Genomic DNA, 26,545 nt, shown 5'->3' with positions numbered 1-26,545 from the left:
ATATTCCATGCATGAACATAGGAGGAACGTAGCAAAACTGGGCAGTTCTGAACAAGATTTTTTCACATTGCAATAATCTGTGACCAACTAAAGCACTGCCAAAGTTTCAGACTCAGAATTCAAGCAAGTCAGACTTGCTTTAGATAAGCAGTGCTTGCATTATTTAAGGTCATTTGAAAACTCATTCAAGAGGTCGTCTGTTTTCACTTAAAACAAGTTAGCTTAACCAGCTGAAGAGCTTACATTTCAAAATAACATTGGACTGCAAGTCACGTATTCCTTGACCTTGAGCAAGACCTGTCAAATAGCTAGAAGGATCAGTTTTCTCATTTTCAAATGAATAAATTAAACTAATTAAATAGTCCGGGCGCGGTGGTTCACGCCTGTAATTCTAGCACTTTGGGAGGCCAAGGCGGGAGGTGGGGTTGGGGGGGGATCGCTGGAGCCCAGGAGTTCAAGACCAGCCTGGGCAACACGGAGAAACCCTGTCGCCACTATTAATAAAAATAGAAAAATGAGCCTGGCGTGGTGGTGCACTCCTATGGTCCCAGCTACTCGGGAGGCTGACGTGGGAGAATCACCTGAGCCCGGGGAGTTCCAGGCTGCAGTGAGCCGAGATCGCGCCACTGCACTCCAGCCTCGGCCACAGATTGAGACCCTATCTCAAAAAAAATTTTACAAAAATTAATTAAATAGATCATTATATTTCTCAACATCTTTAAGGTTCTTGGTTGAAATGACTGGGCTTTATTATATACTAAGCTCAACTTCGTAGACAATCATTTTGCTTTCCCTTCCAAAATCCTTTGCCTCAAAGCCATTGACAATCGAAAGCGGGCTTCTAACAGAATCAGCAGTCTTCATAGGCGGTTGGTCTATATCGCCTGGACTTGGTCAGAGCCCGAGTAGAGGAAAGGCGGGGCCTAGAAGGCGGGGCTAGGAGGGCAATGGGGCGGGACAGAACGGATTGCGTTACGTCATTTCCGCCTGCGACGTTACCTAGGAGTCCAGCGGCGCCCGGACCAGCAGCGATTGGTAGGTGAAGGGAATAGTGTCCCTTCCCTCTCGGCCCGTACTACTACTATTCCGGGAGCCTTTGTGTCCACTGGTTTGAGCCTTCCTTGTTTCAAGGCCCTAAAGAACCCATACCCCTGATACCATTCCCCATCCGCCCCCCTTAAGGACGTTTCATTCCTCTAAAGCCCTCCCAGCGAGGCCTCCAGCTAGTTTACAGTCCTGCCCCGGAGTAACCCCTTCCTCAGAGCGTCCTTTCCTCGCCCTTGGTGAAGTTGCGTCGGGCTGGTTGACAAGTCCTTACTGCTCATACTGCGCCTTCACAGATCCCCACACCCCAATCCTGCGCAAAGGTACTACTCCGTCCACCTTCCCGCTGACCGGGAAGTACACATTTATCTTCCTTAGGTTTTTCCTCATTTCTTTCCCTTTCCCCCTCCCATTGGTTTTACGTCTTTTCAGTTTTTTTAGACATGGAAAAGGGAAACGCGTTTTTAAAGAATAGGTTAGTTGCTTTTCTTCTCCTGCCCCCAGCATCAAGGACCACATGTAAAAAGGAAAAGCGAAATTACGAAACTTATAAAGGCCACGAGAATCATTTGTTTATTCAATAAATTTAGTAGAGGAAATAAAATAGTAAGTATACAGGTTCCAATCCAAGCAAAGTAAAGATTGGTGCTTTAAAAGTAAAACCAAGAATTCAAACACATCTTGTGCGCTTTTTTCCACGAAGCGTAAAAAATAAGTGAAAACATCATCTATTATGATAAAAATTTGTATTGATTAGGGATATAATAAGCTTGGAAAATCTTTATCTCTGAATCTACAAGTGGCACATGGGTGTAGTAAAATACTTCATTGCCTGAGCAGTTGTTTGATAGTACATTTTATTTGGTTAGTTTTTTGTTGTTGTTTGTTTTTGAGAAGGTGTCTCGCCCTGTTGCCCAGGCTGAGTGCAGTGGCGTGATCTCCGTTCACTGCAACCTCTGCCTCCGGGGTTCAAGCTATTCTCCTGCCTCAGCCTCCCGAGTAGCTGTGACTGCAGGCGTGCGCCACCACACCCGGCTAATTTTTGTATTTTTAGTGGAGACAGAGTTTCACCATATTGGCCAGGCTGGTCTCCAACCCCTGACTTCAGGTGATCCGCCCACCTCGGCCTCCCAAAGTGTTAGGATTACAGGCGTGAGCCACCAGACCCGGCCTGGTAGTACATTTTAGTATCTTAAAACTTATGAAGGGTTTTCACAATGTTTAATTTATTTGGAGCATCATAATAACCATATAAAGTCGATCTTATTTCTTATCTAAAGCCAGCAACGGTCCCACCCTCCTTTCTGCTCCAGATGATGTCCTCTTACACCTACTCAAAGGTTTTACCCTTTAACTTATCCCTTTTTTTGCCCCTCTAAGTTCTCTGTCACTTTAATTTCTCCCTCACTACTGGATGGTACATTTTAACATCCTTAGAATCTCTCGGTTTTTGTTGTTGTTGTTTTTGTTGTTGTTTTTAGACTGAGTTTCACTCTTGTTGCCCAGGCTGGAGTAGTGGCATGATCTTGACTCACTGCAACCTCCGCCTCCTGGGTTCAAGCGATTCTCCTGCCTCAGCCTTCCTGAGTAGCTGGGATTACAGGCATGTGCCACCACACCCAGCTAATTTTGTATTTTTAGTAGAGACGAGATTTCTCCATGTTGGTCAGGCTGGTCTCAAACTCCCGACCTCAGGTGATCTGCCTGCCTTGGCCTCCCAAAGTGCTGGGATTACAGGCGTGAGCCACTGCGCCTGACCTTTTTTTTTCTTTTTTTTAAACCTTTAATCCATTCTCACTCTCTAGCTACACCCCATTTTTCTGCTCCCTTACAGCACTCCAAAGGATTACTACTGTACTTACTGTCTCAACTTTCCCACTTCCTCAACCCACCCCAAACTTCCTTCCCTGCTTACTCCACTGAAGCAGTGCCTGTACGGTCACTAGTGACTTTATCTGGCCAAATCTCCCTTTTTTTCCTCTGTATTTACTTGTCCTTGCAACAATATTTGACACAATTGAATATGTTCTTTCTTGAAATTGTGGAACTTCATTGTTTATTTCTGAATCAGATAATTTTGAATGCTGGAATATATTTCCTCTATATTTTGTGTATTCATAAACATATAATGATGGCATTTATGACATCCTTTTTTGGCAGCTTCTAAACACCCTTTAGCCTATGTCACTAGAGAAGCAGGAAGCAGGTGTATGCAGAAAGCCCGTGTGAAATTATTTAGATCAAAGTATTCAATAAACTGGTTCAGGATTTTCAAGGGATTTTTAAGATCCAGTGTTAAATTTCCACCTACAAAATTGGGAATGTATTTGGGAAAATGATGAAATTGTGATGAATTAATGCTAATGCTGTAATGTTAAATAACACACTACATTGATAACAGGTAAAAATTACACAGTTTAGTTCTTGGAAAGATTATTAAAAGACCCATTATAATCCTAATATCTAATTTACGTTTAGTTTTTTACTTTTCTAAAATTTAGAGTCAAGCATTCCAATAGAATGTTTATGGGTATAAATTGGACACCATTTTTGAGGACAGTTTGGCAGTGTTAGGTTTTAATATGCATGCTGTTTTATTTTTTATGAAGTTATATCGTATATATCTGAACTAAATGCACATTGTGGAAAAAAACCAACAGCATAAAAGAGTATACTGGAACAAAAACATCTCTTCCCTTTCCGAATCCAGGCTCCTCAATCCACAGGTCCCTTCCTAGAGACAATCATTCTTAGTAATTTCTCATATCCCTTTCCAGAGAGAGTCAATTCAAATATATATGTGCGCCAGGTGCAGTGGCTCACTCCTGTAATCCCAGCACTTTGGGAGGCCGAGGTGGGCGGATCATGAGGTCAAGAGATCGAGACCATTCTGGCCAACGTGGTGAAACCCCATCTCTACTTGAAATACAAAAATTAACTGGGCACAGTGGCGCACACCTGTAGTGCCAGCTACTTGGGAGGCTGAGGCAGGAGAATTGCTTGAACCCGGGAGGCAGAGGTTGCAGTGAGCCGAAATCGCGCCACTGCATTCCAGCCTGGCGACAGAGCAAGACTCTGTCTCAGAAAACAAAAAACAGAAATATATACGTGCATACCTTTTGTCATAGCAATTCCACTTGTAAAAACTATCCTACGAAAATTGTTGCTGCTGAGCGCAATGGCTTATGCCTGTAATCCCAGCACTTTGGGAGGCCAAGGCGGGTGGATTTCTTGAGGCCAGCAGTTCGAGACCACCCTGGCCAACAGGGTGAAACTCTGTCTCTACTAAAAATACAAAAATTAGCCTGGCGTGGTGGCACACACCTGTAATCCCAGCTACTCAGGAGGCTGAGACATGAGAATCGCTTGAACCCGGGAGGTGGAGGTTGCAGTGAGCTGAGATGATGTCTCTGCACTCCAGCCTGGGTGACAGAGCAAGACTCTGTCTCAAAAAAAAAAAAAAAAAAAATTAACAAATCTTTTAGGCCTGAAATATCATTCCTTAATCTCATTTGTGTTAACAGTTATTTGTAAATTAACAGAATAATTGTACTTAAAATGTTATCTCAGTTTCCTAACTGGAATAATGCATATGAATAGTTTTTATTTTGGAAAATAGTTTGTATTATAATAATATGATTTATTGAGTGGTTATGGTGGGTCAGAAACTATACTAAATGCTTTACCTGTGTTATCTGACTTAATCCTGACAATTCTATGAGTTAGGTACAATGAGTCCCCATATTTTACAGATGAGTAATTTGAAGTTTGAGTGAGTTAAGTAACTTCTTCAAAATCACACAGCTAAGGATGAGGTAGAATTTGTTGAGATTTAAACCCTGGTCTATCTTGCCTCAGAGTCCAAAGACTTAACCTGTCTTCCCATGCCTCCTATATTAATAAGGCTATTTGTAGGGAAAGCAAAAAAGACATAAGTTTTTTTCATAGAGAACCTTCTCCCAACTCTTAAAAATGTCAATTTAAAAAACAACAATTTACCAAATTAGGAAGAAAACACCTTTAGTTTTAAGCTCTGAATAACTTTAAACATCAAAAGGGAAAAATGACAAGTTGAGAATATATAAATACATTTTTCTTTCATTTTTCTTATGAATGGCATATCCTTTTTGACAGTTTTCTGTTTAGCCTCTGTCTTTCTAAACATATTAGTAGATGTATGTTATGTGTTTAAATAGGTCAGGGCTTTGGGATTTGTAAATCCTTACACGTTTTGCATTTTACACGCACCAATTCAGAGTTTAAATTTTTATTATTTTTAGAGACATGATCTCATTTTGTGGCCCAGGCTGGAGTGCAGTGGTGCAATCATAGCTCACTGCAGCTTTGAACTCCTGGGCTCAAGCCATCCTCCTGTTTCAGCCTCCCAAGTAGCTAGGACTACAGTATGTGCTGCCCTGCCCAGCTTTTTGTTGTTGTTGTTGTTGCTGGAGAGATGGCAGTCTCGCTATATTGCCCAGGCTGGTGGTGTCCTGGCCTCAAGCAATCCTCCTGCCTTGGCCTCCCAAAACCATGGGATTACAGGCATGAGTCACTATATTCAGCCCAGAATTTTAAGCTTTTAAGCAAAATTTATTCACTTTGGACTATGATAAAGCATGTCAGAACCATATTGCTACTGTAAATGTAGTGAGTGACATTATTCCTTGAAGTATTAATAACTCTTAAGACTAAGTAAAAATCCATGTTTCTCCCTGTGTTCAGTGCATGACCTTTTTTTCCTTTTATATTTGACCACATAAGGTCTAATTTTAGGTTAGGGACCTGCGCAATTTTGTGGATGCAACTCTGTCTCTATGCACGTTAAGAAAGGTTTATTTGAAGTCATGCAACAGGTTATGTAAAAGTCATGGACTTTCAAGATAAACTTGAATTTAATAACTGGCTTAGTTACTCACTATTTGACCTTAGGCCTTAGAGCCTAGGCTCCTCATCTCTAACACAAGTATATTAGTAAAATCTGCTGTGCAGGGTTGTTGCTGGAATTAGAAAAAATATACAAATTAGAACATATTAAATCACCAATAATTGCTGACTACTTTTGCCTGGGCGCAGTGGCTCATGCCTGTAATCCAAGCACTTTCAGAGGCAGAGGTGGGAGGATCACTTGAGTACAGGAATTCAAGACCAGCCTGGGAAACATAGGAAGAACCTGTCTCTACAAAAAAATTTTAAAAATTAGCTAGGCATCGTAGCATGTGCCTGTAGTCCCAGCTACTCAGGAGGGTGAGGCAGGAGGAGCGATTGAGCCTAGGAGTTCAAGGCTACAGTGACCTATGATCCTGCCACGGCATTCTAGCCAAGGCAACAGAGAAAGACTCTGTCTCTTAAAAAATAAGAAGGTGACTTTTTATTTTTATTATTTTGATATAAAATCTTATTTTAATTGTTTTATTTATGCAACTCTTTAATTTTCATTGAGTTCTAGTGGTAGTTTTATAATGGAGCATATAAAATAATTTTAGGCTGAGCACGGTGGCTCACGCTTACAATCCCAACACTTTGGGAGGCCAAGTCAGAAGGTGTTTGACACCAGCCTGGGTAACATAGCAAGACCCCATCTCTACAAAAAAATAATAATTAAAAAAAGAAAGCCAGGTGTGGTGGTGCACGCCTACAGTCCCAGCTACTTAGGAGGTGAAGGTGAGAGGGTCACTTGAGCCCAGCAGTTTGAGGCTACAGTGAGCTATCATTGCACCACTGCACTCCAGCCTGGGTGACAGAGCAAGAATGTGTCTCTAAAAAAAAAAATAAAAATGAGCCGGGCGCGGTGGCTCACGCTTGTAATCCCAGCACTTTGGGAGGCCGAGGCGGGCGGATCACGAGGTCAGGAGATCGAGACCACGGTGAAACCCCGTCTCTACTAAAAGTACAAAAAATTAGCCGGGCGTGGTGGCGGGCGCCTGTAGTCCCAGCTACTCGGAGAGGCTGAGGCAGGAGAATGGCGTGAACCCGGGAGGCAGAGCTTGCAGTGAGCCGAGATCGCGCCACTGCACTCCAGCCTGGGTGACAGAGCGAGACTCCGTCTCAAAAAAATAATAATAATAAAAAATAAAAAATAAAAATAAAAATGAAATGAAATTAAAATTATTTTAAATGTACCCTTTTTGCCCATTTTCTTTTAGGAATTTCGAATGCCTTGGGAAGAGGAATCAGAATTTACAAAGCAGGATAAGGCTGCCAGAGTCATTCAGCACGCCTGGAAAAGTTTCCTTGTGAGTTTATTTAGAAGTTTTATTGAGATATAATTTTTATGTCATAAAATTTAAATTTAAAGTGTACAGTTCAATGCTTTTTTTTTTTTTTTTTTAAAAGACAGAATCTCTGTTGCCTAGGCTGGAGTGCAGTGGCATGATATCAGCTCACTGTAGCCTCTGCCTCTCAGGTTCAAGCAATTCTCCCACCTCAGCCTCCCCAGTAGCTGGGATGGTGCACCACCATGCTCGGCTGATTTTTATATTTTTAGTAGAGACAGGGTTTCACCATGTTGGCCAGGCTGGTCCCAAACTCCTGACTTCAGGTGATCCACCCTCCTTGGCCTCCCAAAGTGCTGGGACTACAGGCATGAGCCACTGCACCCGGCCAGTTCAGTACTTTTTATATAAAGTGTACAATTCAGTAACTTTTAGTATACTTGCAGAATTGTGTGCCATTCTTCGCTTTAAAAAGCAGACTTTTTGGCCGGGCATGGTGGCTCATGCCTGTAATCCCAGCACTTTGAGAGGCTGAGGCAGGCGGATCATCTGAGGTCGGGAGTTTGAGTCCAGCCTGACGAACATGGAGAGACCCTGTCTCTACTAAAACTACAAAATTAGCCGGGCGTGGTGGCGCATGCCTGTAATCCCAACTACTCGGGAGGCTGAGGCAGGAAAATCACTTGAACCTGGGAGGCGGAGGTGGTGGTGAGCCGAGATCATGCCATTGCACTTCAGCCTGGGCAACAACATCAACAACAACAACAAAAAAGCAGACTTTTTTTAACGTTTCTAAAAGTTACAATTGTTTCATTAGCTGCACAAATATTTATTGAGTTCCTCATCTGGGCCAGGCACTTTTATAACGGCTATCAATGAAAGTATCATTAATAAGATTATTTGCCTTTCACCTCTAAACACTTTATTTCTTGACTGAGGAACCAGCATTGTGAGCAGATGTTAGGAATATAGCCACTCATTAAATATTTATTGAGTACTTATTCTCGAGGAGCTTCAAGTTTATTAATAATACACTATATCCGGGTTAATGTCGTGGTCACTTGTGCTTTTATAAGGGTAGAGCTGGTCTTATAGGTGTAAGGAATATTCCAAGTTGAATTATCTGGTTGGGTGAGAGCCAAGAGCTAAAATGACCTCACTCTTTTCTCTCTGATAGCAGCAGGACTCTGTGCCTGGTAATTTTAAGTGAAGTAATATGGCTCTGTTTCTAGCACACACTGATACAAAGGTTTTATGGCTTACAAGACCACCTTTGTATCAGTTAATCACATTTTGTGAAGTTGCTTCATTATTTGCCTCTACCAAGGCCATAAAACCTATGCTGGGGTATAACTATGTTGTTTCTAACACTAAAATAATATGTATTTTTTAAAGATACAGGGATCTCACTATATTGCCCAGGATGGTCTCAAACTCCTGGGCTCAAGTGATCCTCCAACCTCAGCTTCCCAAGTAACTTGCCCTATAGCCGAGCACTGTTATACCCAGCTAATCTTCTTTTAAAACTTACTCTTCCTTAGTTGGTTTTGATTGACATACACATCATCTAGGCTTAAGCTTTTCTATCGTTTGCAGCTATTTTCTCTCACATCCAACCAGCCACATACCTTTGACTAGCTGCTGTGTTCCTGACATTGTGCTAGGAATTTCAGAATACATCCTTGCCCTTAAAGGAGCTTCAGCAGAGAAGCCATGTAAATAAAGAGGTGTGTGTGTGTGTGTGTGTGTGTGTGTGTGTGTGTGTGTGTGTGTAGACAGAGGACACATTTTCACCTTCTATCCCTCCAGAACCCCATTGAAACGACACTGTATAGAAGGTTAATACATAACAAAGAGAAAGGAGTTCATGAGCAGATAAAAATTTTATCTAATTTTTGGAAAACTAAAAATAGATGATAGCATCCTTTGGAAAAACTGTAGAAACACTTGCCTAGGCACATTTCACAGGGGTTCCAATGAGGGAATTGGTTTGCCATTGGAACCCCAGAGAGGATATGAATTTGGAGTTAACAATTTAAAAGAGCTGGAAGGAGAAGGACTGAAGACAGGGGTTAATTGAAGGTCTGTACACAGGGCAGCCGTGCCAGTTGTCTCCAGTCTTTTGCAGACCAAGGGCTGCGGGTAGGTGGATGTTTACTGCTAGTCACGAATCTGCTTGTAGACAGATATATGCTATTAGGCAAAAAAGACACAAAGAAACCCTGGAGGCTTATCTCTTTTTTAAAAAAAATGAAAAATGAAAAATCAAATGAACTATCTGGGAAAGCTAGCATGGATTTGGCATTCCACAGTGAAACCCTCTTAATTTTGTTGTGTTGCCTCTTAATTTTGGTATTTGAGAGACACCCTGCTTAATAGCTGGCTACTTGACCATACCCATTAAAGAAAGCCTGGTAATTACTTATTCCACTCATGTCATGAAGCCCCCCAGGCAATTTTCCCACTCCTGAGTGAGAACACTGGGTAGACAGAATACTAACAAAAGATACTCGTACTAGTGCCTAGAAAAATTGACACAGACCTTCATTCTTAAGTATTAATGGACAACCAAGGTTCACTTTTAAGGAAAATCAGTGATGTCAAAAGAAAAAGAAAAAGAAAAAAAAGATAGAACCTGAAGAAAACAAAAATAGTAATAAATTTAAATTAGATCAGGCTATTGAGTGCCTCTAAGAGGGTAATATCTGGGAGGAAAATGGTACCCCATGCAATAGAAAGTATGACAGAGGCTGGATTTAGAAAAAAGAGGTTAGAAACTTTGAAAAAGAGCTAACCGTGAAAGTCATGGTTCAGATATGACAGATTAAAATTGTTCTAAGATGTGAAGAGAATACATTTGCTCTTGATTCTAGACACAGCATCTTGATTCTAGATACAGTCAAGTGGGTGACTTCTAAAAAAAGGATGCATAGTTTTAGCACATTGCTTGGCTGTAGAAGTGAATTATTTGCATAGTTATAGTAATGTAAATGTAGGGATTTAAAAAAATTAAATATTTTAATCAAAGTAACATGCATACTTCTTTAATAAGTAATATAGAGTAATTTATTATGAAAAATAAATATTTTACCCCATCCTACTTTCTTTCACCCTCATACACTAAAAGCAACCATTTTAACTTTTTTTTTTTGAGATGGAGTCTTGCTCTGTTGCCTAGGCTGGAGTGCACTGGTGCAATCTCGCCTCACTGCAACCTCCGCCTCCCGGGTTCAGTCAATTCTCTGCCTCAGCCTCCCAAGTACCTGGGATTACAGGCGCCCACTACCACACCCAGCTGATTTTTTTCCATTTTTAGTAGAGATGAGGTTTCACCATCTTGGCCTGGCTGATCTTGAACTCTTGACCTCGTGATCCACCCACCTGTGCCTCCCAAAGTGCCAGGATTACAGGTGTGAGCCACCGCGCCTGGCCCATTTTTAACTATTTTTATTGTAGATCTTCTAGTAGTTACTTCCATGCTTTTAAATAATGTGCATGTACAATTATCTTTTATTAACTTTAGAAGTAATCTGTTGGCTTTCTGCAAAGATAATTGAGAACTTAGGTTACTTACCCTCCGCAGCCCTGCTTATCTCCCCTCCCAGTATCATAATGTTATTTTTTTAGTTCCTCTATTTTATTACCTTATTGGTTTAAAGAATATTTAAGTCTTAGTTTCTTGTTCCATCAGGCTGACATAGGATCACTTGACTCCCCATTATATATGATGAGAACATAAGTATCCCCACCCTTTTCTTTACCTCTCCTCTCCATCTTCAAACCGCCAAGATCTATTACCTGTACTATTATGTTGTAAGTATTCTCTGGAGGAGTTCATACATCCTGAATGCAAGTCCTTTGTTAAATACTATATGTGTTGAATATCTTCTCCCAGGCTTGCCTCATTCCTCTAAGATGTTCTTAGTGAAAAGAAGTCTTTAATTTTAATAAAGTCCAATTTGTGACTTTTTCTCTTTCTTTCCTTCTTTCCTTCTTTTCTTTCTTTGTTTTTTCTTTCTTTGACAGGGTTTCACTCTTTTGCCCATGCTAGAGTGCAGTCGCATGATCACAGTTCACTGTAACCTTGAACTCCTGGGCTCAAGCAATCCTCCTGCCTCAGCCTCCTGTTTGGACTACAGGTGTGCACTACCATGCCTGGCTAATTTTTTAATTTTTTGTAGAGACAGAGTCTCGCTATGTTGCCAAGGCTAGTGTTGAACTCCTGGCCTCAAGCAGTCCTCCCAACTTGGCCTCCCAAAGTGCTCAGATTACAGATGTGAGCCACCATGCCCAGCCACCACTTTTTCTTCATGGTTAGTGCTTTCTGGGTGCTGTTTAAGAAATTTTGTCTAACCTAGTTAGAAGATATTTTCCTTATGTTTGTCCTAGAGGCTTAATTGCTTTAGTTTCAGATTGAGATCTAGTATCCATCTCAAATTAATTGTTGTGTATACTCACAGGTACAAAGTTCATTTTTTTCTTATGGATATCCAACTGATCAAATACCTTTGATTGAAAATACCATCCTTTTCACAATGAATTGCTGTGGTGCCATTGTTTAAATCATGTAATCATATATGTAAAGTGTTTCTGTAGTGTCTATTCTGTTGCATTGGTCTATTTGTGTATATTTATTTGTTTATTTTTTAAGACAGAGTCTTACCCTGTTGCCTAGGCTGGAGTGCAGTGGCACAATCTCGGCTCGCTGAAATCTCCACCTCCCAGGTTCAAGCAATTCTCCTGCCTCAGCCTCCCAAGTAGCTGGGACTACAGGCATGGGTCACCACGCCTGGATACTTTCTGTACTTTTTGTAGATGGGGTGTCTTGCCGTGTTGCCCATGCTGGTCTCTGACTCCTGAGCTCAAGTGATCTACCCATCTTGGCCTCCCAAAGTTCTGGGATTACAGGCATGAGCCACCACACCTGGCCCATGTCTTTGGATCTTAAATTTCTCTCCATGATTTTTTTTTTTTTTTTTTTAGCCAGAGTCTTGCTCTGTCACCCAGGATGGAGTGCAGTGACATGATCTCGGCTCACTGCAACCACCGCTTCCTGGGTTCAAGTGATTCTCCTGCCTCAGCCTCCCGAGTAGCTGGGATTACAGGCATGTGCCACCACACCTGGCTAATTTTTGTATTTTTAGTAGAGATAGGGTTTCACTATGTTGGTCAGTCTGGTCTCGAACTCCTGACCTCGTGATCCGCCCGCCTCGACCTCCCAAAGTGCTGGGATTACAGGCATGAGCCACTGTGCCCGGCCTCTAATGGCTTTTTTATAAATTCCTTTGGATTTTCTTAGTCATGTTATCTTTGAATGATGACAGTTTTACTTTTCCTTTGTGAACATTATACCTTTGGTTTATAGAAACACCAATTGATTTTTGTATGTTGAGTTTGTAACTTTACTAAATTTGCTTATTATTTTTAACAGTTTTTAGATAGAGTCTTTAAGGTCTTCTGTATATAAGATGTCATCTGCAAACAGAGACAATTTAACATCTTCCTTTTCAATTTGTATGTCTTATTTCTTTCTCTTGCCTGATTTCTCTGGCTGAGACTTCCAGTGCCATGTTAAATACAAGTAGTAAGCGGGGGCATCCTTGTTCCTGATCTTAGAGAAGAAACTTTTAACTTTTCACCATTAAGTATGATGTTAGCTGTGGGCTTGTCATATGTGACCTTTAAAGGTAAGTTAAGGAATATATTGAGATAAACAAAATGGAGACACAACATACCAAAACGTATGGGATGCAGCAAAGGCAATTCTAAAAGGGAATTTCATAGCAATAAATGCCTACATCACAAAACAAGAAAGATCTCAAACAACCTAGTGTTACACTTCAAGGAACTAGAAACAGAAGAACAAAGACCAAAGTTAGCAGAAGGAAGGAAATAAAGATTAGAGCAGAAATGATTGAAATAAAAACTAGAAAAACAATAGAAAAGATCAACAAAACTAAGAGTTGGGTTTTTGAAAAGATAAGCAAAATTGGCAAATCTTTAACTAGATTAATAAAAAAAAGCAAATCAGGTGTGGTGGCACACGTCTGTAGTCCCAGTTACTTAGGAGAATGAGGCACAAAGATCACTTTAGCCCAAGAGTTTGAGTCCAGCCTTGGCAACATAGTGAGACTACATCTCTAAAAATAAATAAATAAATAAATAAATAAATAAAAATGTAAAAGTATGCCTAGCGTGGTGGCTCACGCCTGTAATCCCAGCACTTTGGGAGGCTGAGGTGGGCAGATCACCTGAGGTCGGGAGTTCGAGACCAGCCTGACCAACATGGAGAAACCTCGTCTCTACTAAAAATACAAAATTAGCCAGGTGTGGTGGCACATGCCTGTAATGCCAACTACTCGGGAAGCTGAGGCAGGAGAATCACTTGAACCCAGGGGGCGGAGGTTGCGGTGAGCTGAGATTGTGCCATTGCACCCCAGCCTGGGCAACAAGAGTGAAACGGTCTCAAAAAAAAGAAAAAAAAAAAGAAGACTAAAATCAGAAATGAAAGATGAGACATTACAACTGATACTACAGAAATACAAAGGATAATAAGAAGCTACTATGAACAATTATAAGCCAATAAATAGGATAACTAGAAGAAATGGGCAAATTCTTAGATACATATAACCTCCCAAGACTGAATCATGAAGAAATAGAAAATATGAACAGACCAATAATGAGTAAGAAGATTGGATCAGTAATAAAAAACCTCCCGTTAAAGAAAAGCCCAGGATGGCTTCACTGTTGAATTCACTGATGGCCTTACTGTTGAATTCTGCTAAATATTTAAAGAAGAAATAATCATCTGCCATTTTCAAACTCTTCAAAAAATTAAAGAGGAGAGCATACTTCTAACTTCATTTACAAAGCCAACATGACTTGGATACCAAGGCCAGACAAGGATGCTATAATAAAATTACAGGCTAATGCCCCTGATGAACATAGATGAATAGGATCTTCAACCAAATACTAGCAAACTGAATTTAACAGCACATTAAAATAATAATCAAGTGAAATTTATCCTTTGTGTGCAAGGTGGTTCAACATATACAAATTAATAAATGCGATGACCAAATTAACAGAATAAAGGACAAAAAGCATGTGATCACTTCAATAGATATTTCGTATATTTTACAGTACTTCTTGTCTGAAAGAACATTTTATTTTATATTGATATAGCTACCCTAGTGTTCTTTTGGTGAATACTTACATGACATCTTTTCCTATTCTTTTACTTTTCAGCTTTTTGTGCCCTTATATTTAAATTATGTCTCTTGTAAACAAAATACAGTTTGATTTAATTTTGCATAATTCTAAATAATCTTTGTCTTTTAATTAGCATGTTTAGACCATTTGTATTTATTGTAATTACTGTATTCATTGGGCTTAAGGCTACCATCTTGCTGTTTGTTTTCTACTTGTCTGATCTGTTCTTCCTGTATTTTTCTCCTTCCTTTTCCCTTTCTTTGTAGTAATTAAATATTGTTAGTCATTATTTTCTTCTCTATTAACTTTTTAGTTATTTTGATTGATTAAAGATGCCATAAGTTGTTTTCTATTTCTCCTGGTGACAGGAGGTGGCAATATTTTCCCTTTCTTTTTTTTTCTTTTTTTTTTTTTTTAATTTTTTTAAAAATTATACTTTAAGTTCTAGGGTACATGTGCGCAACATGCAGGTTTGTTACAAATGTATACATGTGCCATGTTGGTGTGCTGCACCCATTAACTCATCATTTACATTACGTATATCTCCTAATGCTATCCCTCCCCCCTCCCCCCACCCCATGACAGGCCCTGGTGTGTGATGTTCCCCACCCTGTGTCCAGGTGTTCTCATTGTTCAGTTCCCACCTATGAGGGAGAACATGCGGTGTTTGGTTTTCTGTCCTTGTGATAGTTTGCTCGGAATTATGGTTTCCAGCTTCATCCATGTCTCTACAAAGCACATGAAATCATCCTTTTTTATGGCTGCATAGTATTCCATGGGGTATATGTGCCACATTTTCTTAATCCAGTCTATCATTGGTGGACATCTGGGTTGGTTCCAAGTCTTTGCTATTGTGAATAGTGCCACAATAAACATACGTGTGCATGTGTCTTTATAACAGCATGATTTATAATCCTTTGGGTATACACCCAGTAATGGGATGGCTGGGTCAAAGGGTATTTCTAGTTCTAGATCTTGAGGAATTGCCACACTGTCTTCCACAATGGTTGAACTAGTTTACAGTCCCACCAACAGTGTAAAAGTGTTCCTATTTCTCCACATCCTCTCCAGCACCTGTTGTTTCCCGACTTTTTAATGATTCCCATTCTTACTGGTGTGAGATGGTATCTCACTGTGGTTTTGATTTGGATTTCTCTGATGGCCAGTGATGATGAGCATTTTTGCATGTGTCTGTTGGCTGCATAAATGTCTTCTTTTGAGAAGTGTCTGTTCATATCCTTTGCCCACTTTTTGATGGGGTTGTTTGATTTTTTTCTTGTAAATTTGTTTAAGTTCTTTGTAGATTCTGGATATTAGCCCTTTGTCAGATGGGTAGATTGGAAAAATTTTCTCCCATTCTGTAGGTTGCCTGTTCACTCTGATGGTAGTTTCTTTTGCTGTGCAGAAGCTCTTTAGTGTAATTAGATCCGATTTGTCAATTTTGGCTTTTGTTGCCATTGCTTTTGGTGTTTTAGACATGAAGTCCTTGCCCATGCCTATGTCCTGAATGGTATTGCCTAGGTTTTCTTCTAGGGTTTTTATGGCTTTAGGTCTAACATGTAAGTCTTTAATCCATCTTGAATTAATTTTTTATAAGGTGAAAGGAAGGGATCCAGTTTCAGCTTTCTACATAGGCTAGCCAGTTTTCCCAGCACTATTTAGTAAATAGGGAATCCTTTCCCCATTTCTTGTTTTTGTCAGGTTTGTCAAAGATCAGATGGTTGTAGATGTGTGATATTAGTTCTGAGGACTCTGTTCTGTTCCATTGGTCTATATCTCTGTTGTGGTACCAGTACCATGCTGTTTTGGTTACTGTAGCCTTGTAGTATAGTTTGAAGGAAGGTAGCATGATGCCTCCAGCTTTGTTCTTTTGGCTTAGGATTGTCTTGGCAATGCGGGCTCTTTTTTGGTTCCATGTGAATTTTAAAGTAGTCTTTTCCAGTTCTGTGAAGAAAGTCATTGGTAGCTTGATGGGGATGGTGTTGAATCTATAAATTACCTTGGTCAGTATGGCCATTTTCGTGATATTGATTCTTCCTACCTATGAGCATGGAATGTTCTTCCATTTGTTTGTGTCCTCTTTTATTTTGTTGAGCAGTGATTTGTAGTTCTCCTTGAAGAGGTCCTTCACATCCCTTGTAAGTTGGGTTCCTAGGTATTTTATTCTCTTTGTAGCAATTGTGAATGGGAGTTCACTCATGATTTGGCTCTCTGTTTGTTATTGGTGTATAGGAATGCTTGTGATTTTTGCACATTGATTTTGTATCCTGAGACTTTGCTGAAGTTGTTTATCAGCTTAAGGAGATTTGGGGCTGAGATGATGGGGTTTTCTTTTTTTTTTTTTTTGAGACGGAGTCTCGCTCTGTCACCCAGGCTGGAGTGCAGTGGCGCAATCTCGGCTCACTGCAAGCTCCGCCTCCCGGGTTCACGCCGTTCTCCTGCCTCAGCCTCTCCGAGTAGCTGGGACTACAGGCGCCCGCCACCACGCCCGGCTAATTTTTTGTATTTTTAGTAGAGACGGGGTTTCACCATGGTCTCGATCTCCTGACCTCGTGATCCGCCCGCCTCGGCCTCCCAAAGTGCTGGGATTACAAGTGTGAGCCACCGCGCCCAGCCGATGATGGGGTTTTCTAAATATACAATCATGTCATCTGCAAACAGAGACAATTTGACTTCCTGTCTTCCTAATTGAATACCCTTTATTTCTTTCTCCTGCCTGATTGCCCTGGCCAGAACTTCCAACACTGTGTTGAATAGGAGTGGTGAGAGAGGGCATCCCTGTCTTGTGCCAGTTTTCAAAGGGAATGCTTCCAGTTTTTGCCCATTCAGTATGATATTGGCTGTGGGTTTGTCATAAATAGCTCTTATTATTTTGAAATACATCCCATCAATACCTAGTTTATTGAGAGTTTTTAGCATGAAGTTCTGTTGAATTTTATCGAAGGCCATTTCTGCATCTATTGACATAATCACGTGGTTTTTGTAATTGGTTCTGTTTATATGATGGATTACATTTATTGATTTGCGTACGTTGAACCAGCCTTGCATCCCAGGGATGAAGCTGACTTGATCATGGTGGATAAGCTTTTTGATGTGCTGCTGGATTCGGTTTGCCAGTATTTTATGGAGGGTTTTTGCATCGATGTTCGTCAGGGATATTGGTCTAAAATTCTTTTTTGTGTGTGTGTCTCTGCCAGGCTTTGGTATCAGGATGATGCTGGCCTCATAAAATGAGTTAGGGAGGATTCCCTCTTTTTCTATTGATTGGGATAGTTTCAGAAGGAATGGTACCAGCCCCTGTTTCTACCTCTGGTAGAATTCGGCTATGAATCCGTCTGGTCCTGGGATTTTTTTGGTTGGTAGGCTATTAATTATTGCCTCAATTTCAGAGCCTGTTATTGGTCTATTCAGGGATTCTACTTCTTCATGGTTTAGTCTTGGGAGGGTGTATGTATCCAGGAATTTATCCATTTCTTCTAGATTTTCCAGTTTATTTGCATAGAGGTGTTTATAGTATTCTCTGATGGTAGTTTGTATTTCTGTGGGATTGGTGGTGATGTCCCCTTTATCATTTTTTATCACATCTGTTTGATTCATCTCTCTTTTCTTCTTTTTAGTCTTGCTAGTGGTCTATCAATTTTGTTGATCTTTTCAAAAACCCAGCTCCTGGATTCATTGATTTTTTGAAGGGTTTTTTGTGTCTCTATCTCCTTCAGTTCTGCTCTGATCTTAGTTATTTCTTGTCTTCTGCTAGCTTTTGAATGTGTTTGCTCTTGCTTCTCTAGTTCTGTTAATTGTGATGTTAGGGTGTCAGTTGTAGATCTTTCCTGCTTTCTCTTGTGGGCATTTAGTGCTATAAATTTCCATCTACACACTGCTTTAAATGTGTCCCAGAGATTCTTGTATGTTGTGTCTTTGTTCTCGTTGGTTTCAAAGAACATCTTTATTTCTGCCTTCATTTTGTTATGTACCCAGGAGTCATTCAGGAGCAGGTTATTCAGTTTCCATGTAGTTGAGCGGTTTTGAGTGAGTTTCTTAATCCTGAGTTCTAGTTTGATTGCACTGTGGTCTGACAGACAGTCTGTTATAATTTCTGTTCTTTTACATTTGCTGAGGAGAGCTTTACTTCCAACTATGTGGTCAATTTTGGAATAAGTGTGATATGGTGAGGAGAAAAATGTATATTCTGTTGATTTGGGGTGGAGAGTTTTGTAGATGTCTATTAGGTCTGCTTGGTGCAGAGCTGAGTTCAATTCCTGGATATCCTTGTTAACTTTCTGTCTCGTTGATCTGTCTAATGTTGACAGTGGGGTGTTAAAGTCTCCCATTATTATTGTGTGGGAGTCAGTCTCTTTGTAGGTCTCTAAGGACTTGCTTTATGAATCTGGGTGCTCCTGTATTGGGTGCATATGTATTTAGGATAGTTAGCTCTTCTTGTAGAATTGATCCCTTTATCATTATGTAATGGCCTTCTTTGTCTCTTTTGATCTTTGTTGGTATAAGTCTGTTTTATCAGAGGCTAGGATTGCAACCCCTGCTTTTTTTTTTTTCCATTTGCTTGTTAGATCTTCCCCCATCCCTTTATTTTGAGCCTATGTGTGTCTCTGCACGTGAGATGGGTCTCCTGAATACAGCACACTGATGGGTCTTGAATCTTTATGCAATTTGCCAGTCTGTGTCTTTTAATTGGAGCATTTAGCCCATTTACATTTAAGGTTAATATTGTTATGTGTGAATTTGATCCTGTCATTATGATGTTAGCTGGTTAATTTGCTCGTTAATTGATGCGGTTTCTTCCTAGTGTCGATGGTCTTTACAATGTTTTTGCAGTGGCTGGTACCAGTTGTTCCTTTCCATGTTTAGTGCTTCCTTCAGGAGCTCTTGTAAGGCAGGCCTGGTGGTGACAAAATCTCTCAGCATTTGCTTGTCTGTAAAGGATTTTATTTCTCCTTCACTTATGAAGCTTAGTTTGGCTGGATATGAAATCCTGGGTTGAAAATTCTTTTCTTTAAGAATGTTGAATATTGGCCCCCACTCTCTTCTGGCTTGTAGAGTTTCTGCCGAGAGATCCGCTGTTAGTCTGATGGGTTTCCCTTTGTGGGTAACCTGACCTTTCTCTCTGGCTGCCCTTAATATTTTTTCCTTCATTTCAACTTTGGTGAATCTGACAATTATGTGTCTTGGGGTTGCTCTTCTCGAGGAGTATCTTTGTGGCATTCTCTGTATTTCCTTACTTAGAATGTTGGCCTGTTTTGCTAGGTTGGGGAAGTTCTCCTGGATAATATTCTTAAGAGTGTTTTGCAACTTGATTCCGTTCTCCCCATCACTTTCAGGTACACCAATCAGACGTAGGTTTGGTCTTTTCACAAGTCCCATATTTCTTAGAGGCTTTGTTTGTTCTTTTTACTCTTTTTTCTCTAAACTTCTCTTCTCGCTTCATTTCATTTATTTGATCTTCAGTCACTGATACCCTTTCTTCTACTTGATCAAATCGGGTACTGAAGCTTGTGCATGCATCACGTAGTTCTCTTGCCATGGTTTTCAGCTCCATCAAGTCATTTAAGGTCTTCTCTACACTGTTTATTCTAGTTAACCGTTCATCTAATCATTTTTGAAGGTTTTTAGCTTCTTTGTGATAGGTTCGAACATCCTCCTTTAGCTTGGAGAAGTTTGTTATTACCGATCATCTGAAGCCTTCTTCTCTCAACTCATCAAAGTCATTTTCCATCCAGCTTTGTTCTGTTGCTGGCGAGGAGCTGCATTCCTTTGGAGGAGAAGAGGCGTTCTGATTTTTAGAATTTTCAGCTTTTCTGCTCTGGTTTCTCCCCATCTTTGTGGTTTTCTCTACCTTTGGTTTTTGATGATGGTGACTTATGGATGGGATTTTGGTGTGGATGTCCTTTCTGTTTGTTGGTTTTCCTTCTAACTGTCAGGACCCCCAGCTGCAGGTCCGTTGGACTTTGCTGGAAGTCCACTCCAGACCTTGTTTGCCTGGGTATCACCAGCGGAGGCTGCAGAACAGCAAACACTGCAGAATGGCAAACGTTGCTGCCTAATCCTTCCTCTGGAAGCTTCGTCTCAGAGGGGCACCTGGCCGTATGAGGTGTCAGTCTGCCCCTACTGGGGGGTGCCTCCCAGTTAGGCTACTTGGGGGTCAGGGACCCACTTGAGGAGGCAGTCTGTCCATTCTCAGATCTCAAACTCCATGCTGGGAAACAACTACTCTCTTCAAAGCTGTCAGACAGGGACGTTTAAGTCTGCAGAAGTTTCTGCTGCGTTTTGTTCAGCTATGCCCTGCCCCCAGAGGTGGAGTCTACAGAGGCAGGCAGGCCTCCTTGAGCTGTGGTGGGCTCCACCCAGTTCGAGCTTCCTAGCTGCTTTGTTTACCTACTCAAGCCTCAGCAATGACAGACGCCCCTCCCCCAGCCTCGCTGCCACCTTGCAGTTTGATCTCAGACTGCTGTGCTAGCATCAAGCAAGGTTCCGTGGGCGTGGGACCCTCTGAGCTAGGCGCAAGATATAATCTCCTGGTGTGCTGTTTGCTAAGACCTTTGGAAAAGTGCAGTATTAGGGTGGGAGTGTCCTAATTTTCCAGGTACCGTCTGTCACGGCTTCCCTTGGCTAGGAAAGGGAATTCCCCAACCCCTTGCACTTCCCAGGTGAGGCGATGCGTTGCCCTGCATTGGCTCATGCTCTGTGGGCTGCACCCACTGTCTGACAAGCCCCAGTGAGATGAACCCGGTACCTCACTTGGAAATGCAGAAATCACCTGTCTTCTGTGTCGCTCACGCTGGGAGCTGTAGACTGGAGCTGTTCCTATTCGGCCATCTTGGAACCTCCTCTTCCTATTGGCCAATATTTTCCCTTTCATCTAGGCTATTTTAGTAACTTGCTTTACCATTAAAACCACTAAAATAGGACATGATTTTCTGGAACCTCTTAGTCTAGGTCATAAAAAGCATTGCAGTGTCCAAGTCTGTGTCCTGAAATGTTCATTCTGAGTGAGAACAGCCACCATGTAGGAAGGATAACTGCCCTGAAACTGCCATGCTGAAGTGAATCCCAGGCTAGCTTCATGGAGAGGTTGCCTCCAGAGATTGATGATTGACTATCGTGTTTTAACAGATATTCCAGCCCACTTAACCAGTTACATAAGTGAAAAGGCCATTTTTTATATTCCATGCCCAATAAATGTAATAAGGAAAAGAGCCGAGACCTAGCTGACAGCTAGAATTGAGGTCCCTGACATTGGGCCCCAGTTGAGCCATCCCAGCCATTTCTACTGTTCAAGTCATCCCCGCTGAAGCCTCAGTCATTGTGGAGATGAGACAAGACTTCCCTACTATTCCCTACCAGAATTCATAACCCATAATTATGAGCATAATAAAATGGTGGTTGTTTTTACACTACTAAGTTTTGAGGTACTTTACTACACAGTAATAGATGATTAGAACAGCTATATATTCTTCTAGAGGGTTAAGCTAGAAAGGGCAAAGTTACAATATTTGCCCTTGATTAGTTAGTCTCTACCTTAAGTTAGTACTTTTACCCTTTTCAGAACAATGTAAGAATCTCATAACATGTTAACTCGCTTTAACCCCTTCACCTTTGTCTTGTTATTTCCAGATATTTCACTTACACTTTCGTTTTAAATACCAGAAGGCATTATTATTCTTGTTTTAAACAGCCAGTGTTCACTTTTTTATTGTAGTAAAATGTTCATAACATAAAATTTACCAGTTTAACCATTTTGAGGTGTATAACTCAATTACATTAAGTATATTCATAATGTTGTGCACCCCTCACCACTATCCCTTTCCACAGCTTTTTCATCATCCCAAACAAAACCTCATGTACCCATTAAACAAAAACCTCCTAACCACCAGATCCCAATTATCTCTATTCTACTTTGTGTCTCTCTGAATTTTCCTATTTTAGGTACCTCATTTAAGTGGATTTGTCTTTTTGTATCTGGCTTATTTTACTCAACATAACATTTTCAATGTTCATCCAATTTATAGCATGTATCAGAATTTCATTCCTTTCTAAGGATGGATAATATTCCATTATATATCTATATGCTACATTGTACTTATCCATTCATCTGTTAATGGACATTTGGGCTATTTCCACTTTTTGGTTACGATGAATAATGCTGCTAAGAAATTGATGTAAAAGTATCTGTTTGAACCATTGCTTTCTTTTGGGTATCTGTCTAGAAGTGGAATTGCTGGATTATGTTGTAATTCTATGTTTGACTTTGTAAGGAACTGCCAAACTTTACCACAGTGGCTGTACCATTTTACATTCCCACCAGCAATGCACAAGGTTTCCAATTTCTCTGTATCCTTGCCAATACTTGCTATTTTCAAGTTTTTTGGTAATAACCATTCTAATGGATGTTAAGTGGTATCTCATTGCAGTTTTGATTTACATTTCCCTTATGACTAGTGATATTGATCATCTTTTCTGTCCTTATTGACCACTTGTAAGTCTTCTTTGGAGAAATATGTATTCAAGACCTTTGCCCATTTTTACATTGAGTTGTTTCGCATTTGCTCTTGAGATGTAGGAGTTCTTTATCTTTCGAAGATCTGCTTTGCAGATATTTTCTCCCATTTTGTGGATTGCCCTTTTACTCTCTTGATAGTGTCCTTTGATGCACAAAAAGTTTTAATTTTTTTTTTTTGATGGAGTCTCGCTGTGTCACCCAGGCTGCAGTGCAGTGGCACAGTCTCAGTTCGCTGCAACCTCTGCCTCCTGGGTTCAAATGATTCTTCTGCCTCAGCCTTCCGAGTAGCTGGGACTACAGGCAACCACCACCATGCCTGGCTAATTTTTGTATTTTTAGTAGAAACGGGGTTTCACTGTGTTGGCCAGACTGGTCTCAAACTCCTGACCTCAAGTGATCTGCCCGCCTTGGCCTCCCAAAGTGCTAGGATTACAAGCATGAGCCACTGCACCCAGTCTGATTTTTATGTAGTCCAGTTTATCTTTTTGTTAATTTTGTTTCTTGTGCTTTTGGTGTTATATCCAAGAAATCATTACGAAATCCAGTGTCATGAAGCTTTCCCCCCATATTGTCTTCTGGGAGTTTTATGGCTTTAACTCTTACATGTAGATCTTTGATTTTTTTTTTTTTTTTTTTCCAGACAGAGTCTTGCTTTGTTGCCCAAGCTGGAGTGCAATGGCTCAATCTCAGCTCATTGCAAACTCCGCCTCCCAGGTTCGAGGGATTCTTTTGCCTCAGCCTACCAAGTAGCTGGGACTACAGGAGTGTGCCACATGCCCGGCTGATTTTTGTATTTTTAGTGGAGACAGGGTTTCACCATGTTGGCCAGGCTGGTCTCAAACTCCTGACCTCAAGTGATCTGCCCATCTCGGCCTCCTAAATTGCTGAAATTATAGGCGTGAGCCACTGCGTGCCACCTAGATCTTTGATCCATTTTGACTTAATGTTGCATATGGTGTAAATTAAGGACCCAATTTCATTATTTTTCCTGTGGGTATATAATTGTCACAGATACATTTGTTGAAAATACCGTCCTCTTCATTGAATGGTTTTGAAACCCTTGTCAAAAATGAGTTGATGACATATATATGAGTCTATTTGGAGGCTCTCTATGCTGTTCCGTTGGCCTATATATCTGTCCTTAGGCCAGTACCAAACTGTTTTGATTATCATAGCTTTAGTAAGTTTTGAAATCAGGAAGTATGGCTCTTCCAACTCACACTTTTTCACTTATTCTTTTTCAAGACTGTTTGGCTATTCAGGGTCCCTTGTGTTCCACATAGATTTTAGGATGGGCTTTTCTGTTTTTTCAAAAAATACCATTGGGATTTTGGATAGTGATTACATTGAATCTGTACATTGCTTTGGGTAATACTGTCATCTTAACAATACTAAGGCTTCCAATCCGTGAATGTGGGTTGTTTTTCCATTTATTTGTGTTTTGTTTAATTTCCTAATCTTTTTTTTTTCTTTAGACTGAGTTTCACTCTGTCACCAGGCTGGAGTGCAGTGGCGTGATCTCAGCTCACTGCAACCTCTGCCTCTGCCTCCCGGATTCAAGTGATTCTCTTGCCTCAGCCTCCTGAGTAGCTGCGACTACAGACATGTGCCACCATGCCCAGCTAATTTTTGTATGTTTAGTAGAGACGGGGTTTCACCATGTTGGCCAGGATGGTTTCGATCTCTTGACCTCATGATCTGCCCGCCTCAGCCTCCCAAAGTGCTGGGATTACAGGCATGAGCCACCGCACCCAGCCTTCAGTATCTATTTTTATCTATGCAGAGCCCTTCATTTCTTCCTGCAGCCTTATTTGCTTCCTTATGGTATTAATTTTCTGCCAACTCAAGAATTCTTTGTAGTTTATTTTTGTTTTTGAGAGGCAGGTTCTTGCCCTGTCACCCAGGCTGGAGTGCAGTGATGCAATCATAGCTCGCTGCAGCTTTGAATTCCTGAGCTCAAGTGAGCCTCCTGCCTCAACCTACTGAGCAGCTAGGACTTCAGGTGTGCATCACCACACCTAGATAATTTTTAAAATTTTGTCCCCCCCCCCCTTTTTTTTTTTTTTTTGTCGTAATGGGTTCTTGCTATGTTGACCTGGTGGGTCTCAAACTCCTGGCCTCAAGTGATCTTCCCATGTCAGCCTCCCAAAGTTCTGGAATTATAGATGTGTCTGTAGTGTTTCTTATAAGATTTCTTAGATGCCAGACCGCCTGTGAAGAATCTCTTCAGCTTTTGTTTGTCTAAAAACGTATTTATTTCCTTTTTATTTTCAAAGAATATTATCACATTTCATAGAAATCTAGACTGGCATGTTATTGGGTTTTTTCCCACCTCAGCACTCAGATGGCATTCCATTCTATTCTATCTCCCAGAGTTTCTATTAAAAAGTCAATAAATAGTGTCACTGTTTCTGCTCTGAAAGTAATGTGGTATTTATTTTCTGGCTGCTTTTAAATTGCCTCTTTGTCTTTGGTTTTTAGCAGTTTGATTATGATGTGTCTATATGTCATTTTCTTTATATTTGTCCTTGTTTGGTCAAGTTGACAATAGAATAACCCAGCAGAGTCTACCCCTTGTCACCTTGGCATCCATACACATCCCCTTTAACCATATTTAACTTCCAAATAGAATCAAAACCATGCTTCCACCTAACATTCCTCATACAGGCCAAAGCATATTCACAACCTTCCCAAAAGTACCTTTATCCTTTTTGGATCATTTTTATTACTCTTTTTGCTGAACCATACTCTACCTATGATATCTTATACTTTAAATACCAGATGGAAGATTAAGTACTTGTATTAATTTCCTAATGCTGCTGTAAAAATTGCCACAAAGTTAGTGCTTTAAACCTCAGAAATGTATTATCTTACAGTTCTGGAGGTCAGAAGTCTGAAATGGGCTTCATTGGGCTAAAATCAAGCGTCAGCAGGGCTTGATTTTAAGCCTCTTCTGGAGGCTCTAGGGAAGAATTTCCTGCCCTTTCCTCCTTCTAGAAGTTGCCCGCATCCTTGGCTCATGGCGCCTTTCTATTTTCTTTTTTTTTTTCCTCCTAAAATCTTTCCTGGAGCAACCCCTGTCTATTTTCAAAGCCAGCAATGACCTGTCAAGTCTTTCCCTCATCACACCACTCTTGCTGACTCTTCTGTGTTCTTTATATGGACCCTTGCAATTACCTTGAGCCAATGAGGATAATTTCCCTGTGTCAAAGTCAGCTGATTAGCAATCTTAGTTCCAAATGCAATCTTAATTCACCCTCTCCATGTAACAGCATATTTATACACCACAGATTACAGGGATTAGGTGTGAACATCTTTTGTTAGGGAGCGTTATGGTGCCTATCACACTGTAATTAACACACTTTACATTTGTTTTAGGGGAATGGGAACAGGAGAAAACAAAAGAAAAAAATTGCTAATATTTATATGCAGATATATAGAGGAAATACTCATAGATACTACCTGTTTCTGCAGCTAATTACGGGATCATAGCTGGGTTTTTTTTTTTTTTTTCTGTGAGAAAATTTTTTTTTTATTATTATAATTTAGGTTTTAGGGTACATGTGCA

The 26,545-nt window shown here is 40.6% G+C and overlaps 1 protein-coding gene across 4 annotated transcripts in view; it reads left to right on the top strand.

The window, feature by feature from the left end:
- Positions 1-976: 976 nt before the first annotated feature.
- CUNH11orf65 (chromosome unknown C11orf65 homolog) overlaps positions 977-26,545 on the top strand; it is a 212,173-nt gene continuing 186,604 nt past the window's right edge. For 2 of the 4 annotated variants that reach the window (XM_058424504.1, XM_032167314.2), the window contains exons 1-2: positions 977-1,035; positions 7,188-7,277. In XM_058424504.1, the coding sequence (XP_058280487.1) occupies positions 7,197-7,277 (81 nt within the window). In that variant the 5' untranslated portion in view covers positions 977-1,035; positions 7,188-7,196. The remainder of the gene's footprint in view (positions 1,036-7,187; positions 7,278-26,545) is intronic. The other 2 variants (XM_058424503.1, XM_058424502.1) reach the window with 1 other exon arrangement.

This window comes from Hylobates moloch, unplaced genomic scaffold (assembly GCF_009828535.3).
Source record: "Hylobates moloch isolate HMO894 unplaced genomic scaffold, HMol_V3 SCAFFOLD_11, whole genome shotgun sequence".
In the NCBI taxonomy this organism is placed as follows: Eukaryota; Metazoa; Chordata; class Mammalia; order Primates; family Hylobatidae; genus Hylobates; species Hylobates moloch.
The sequence above is the reverse complement of the archived record's forward strand: the minus strand, read 5'-3'. Positions and strand labels throughout refer to the sequence as shown.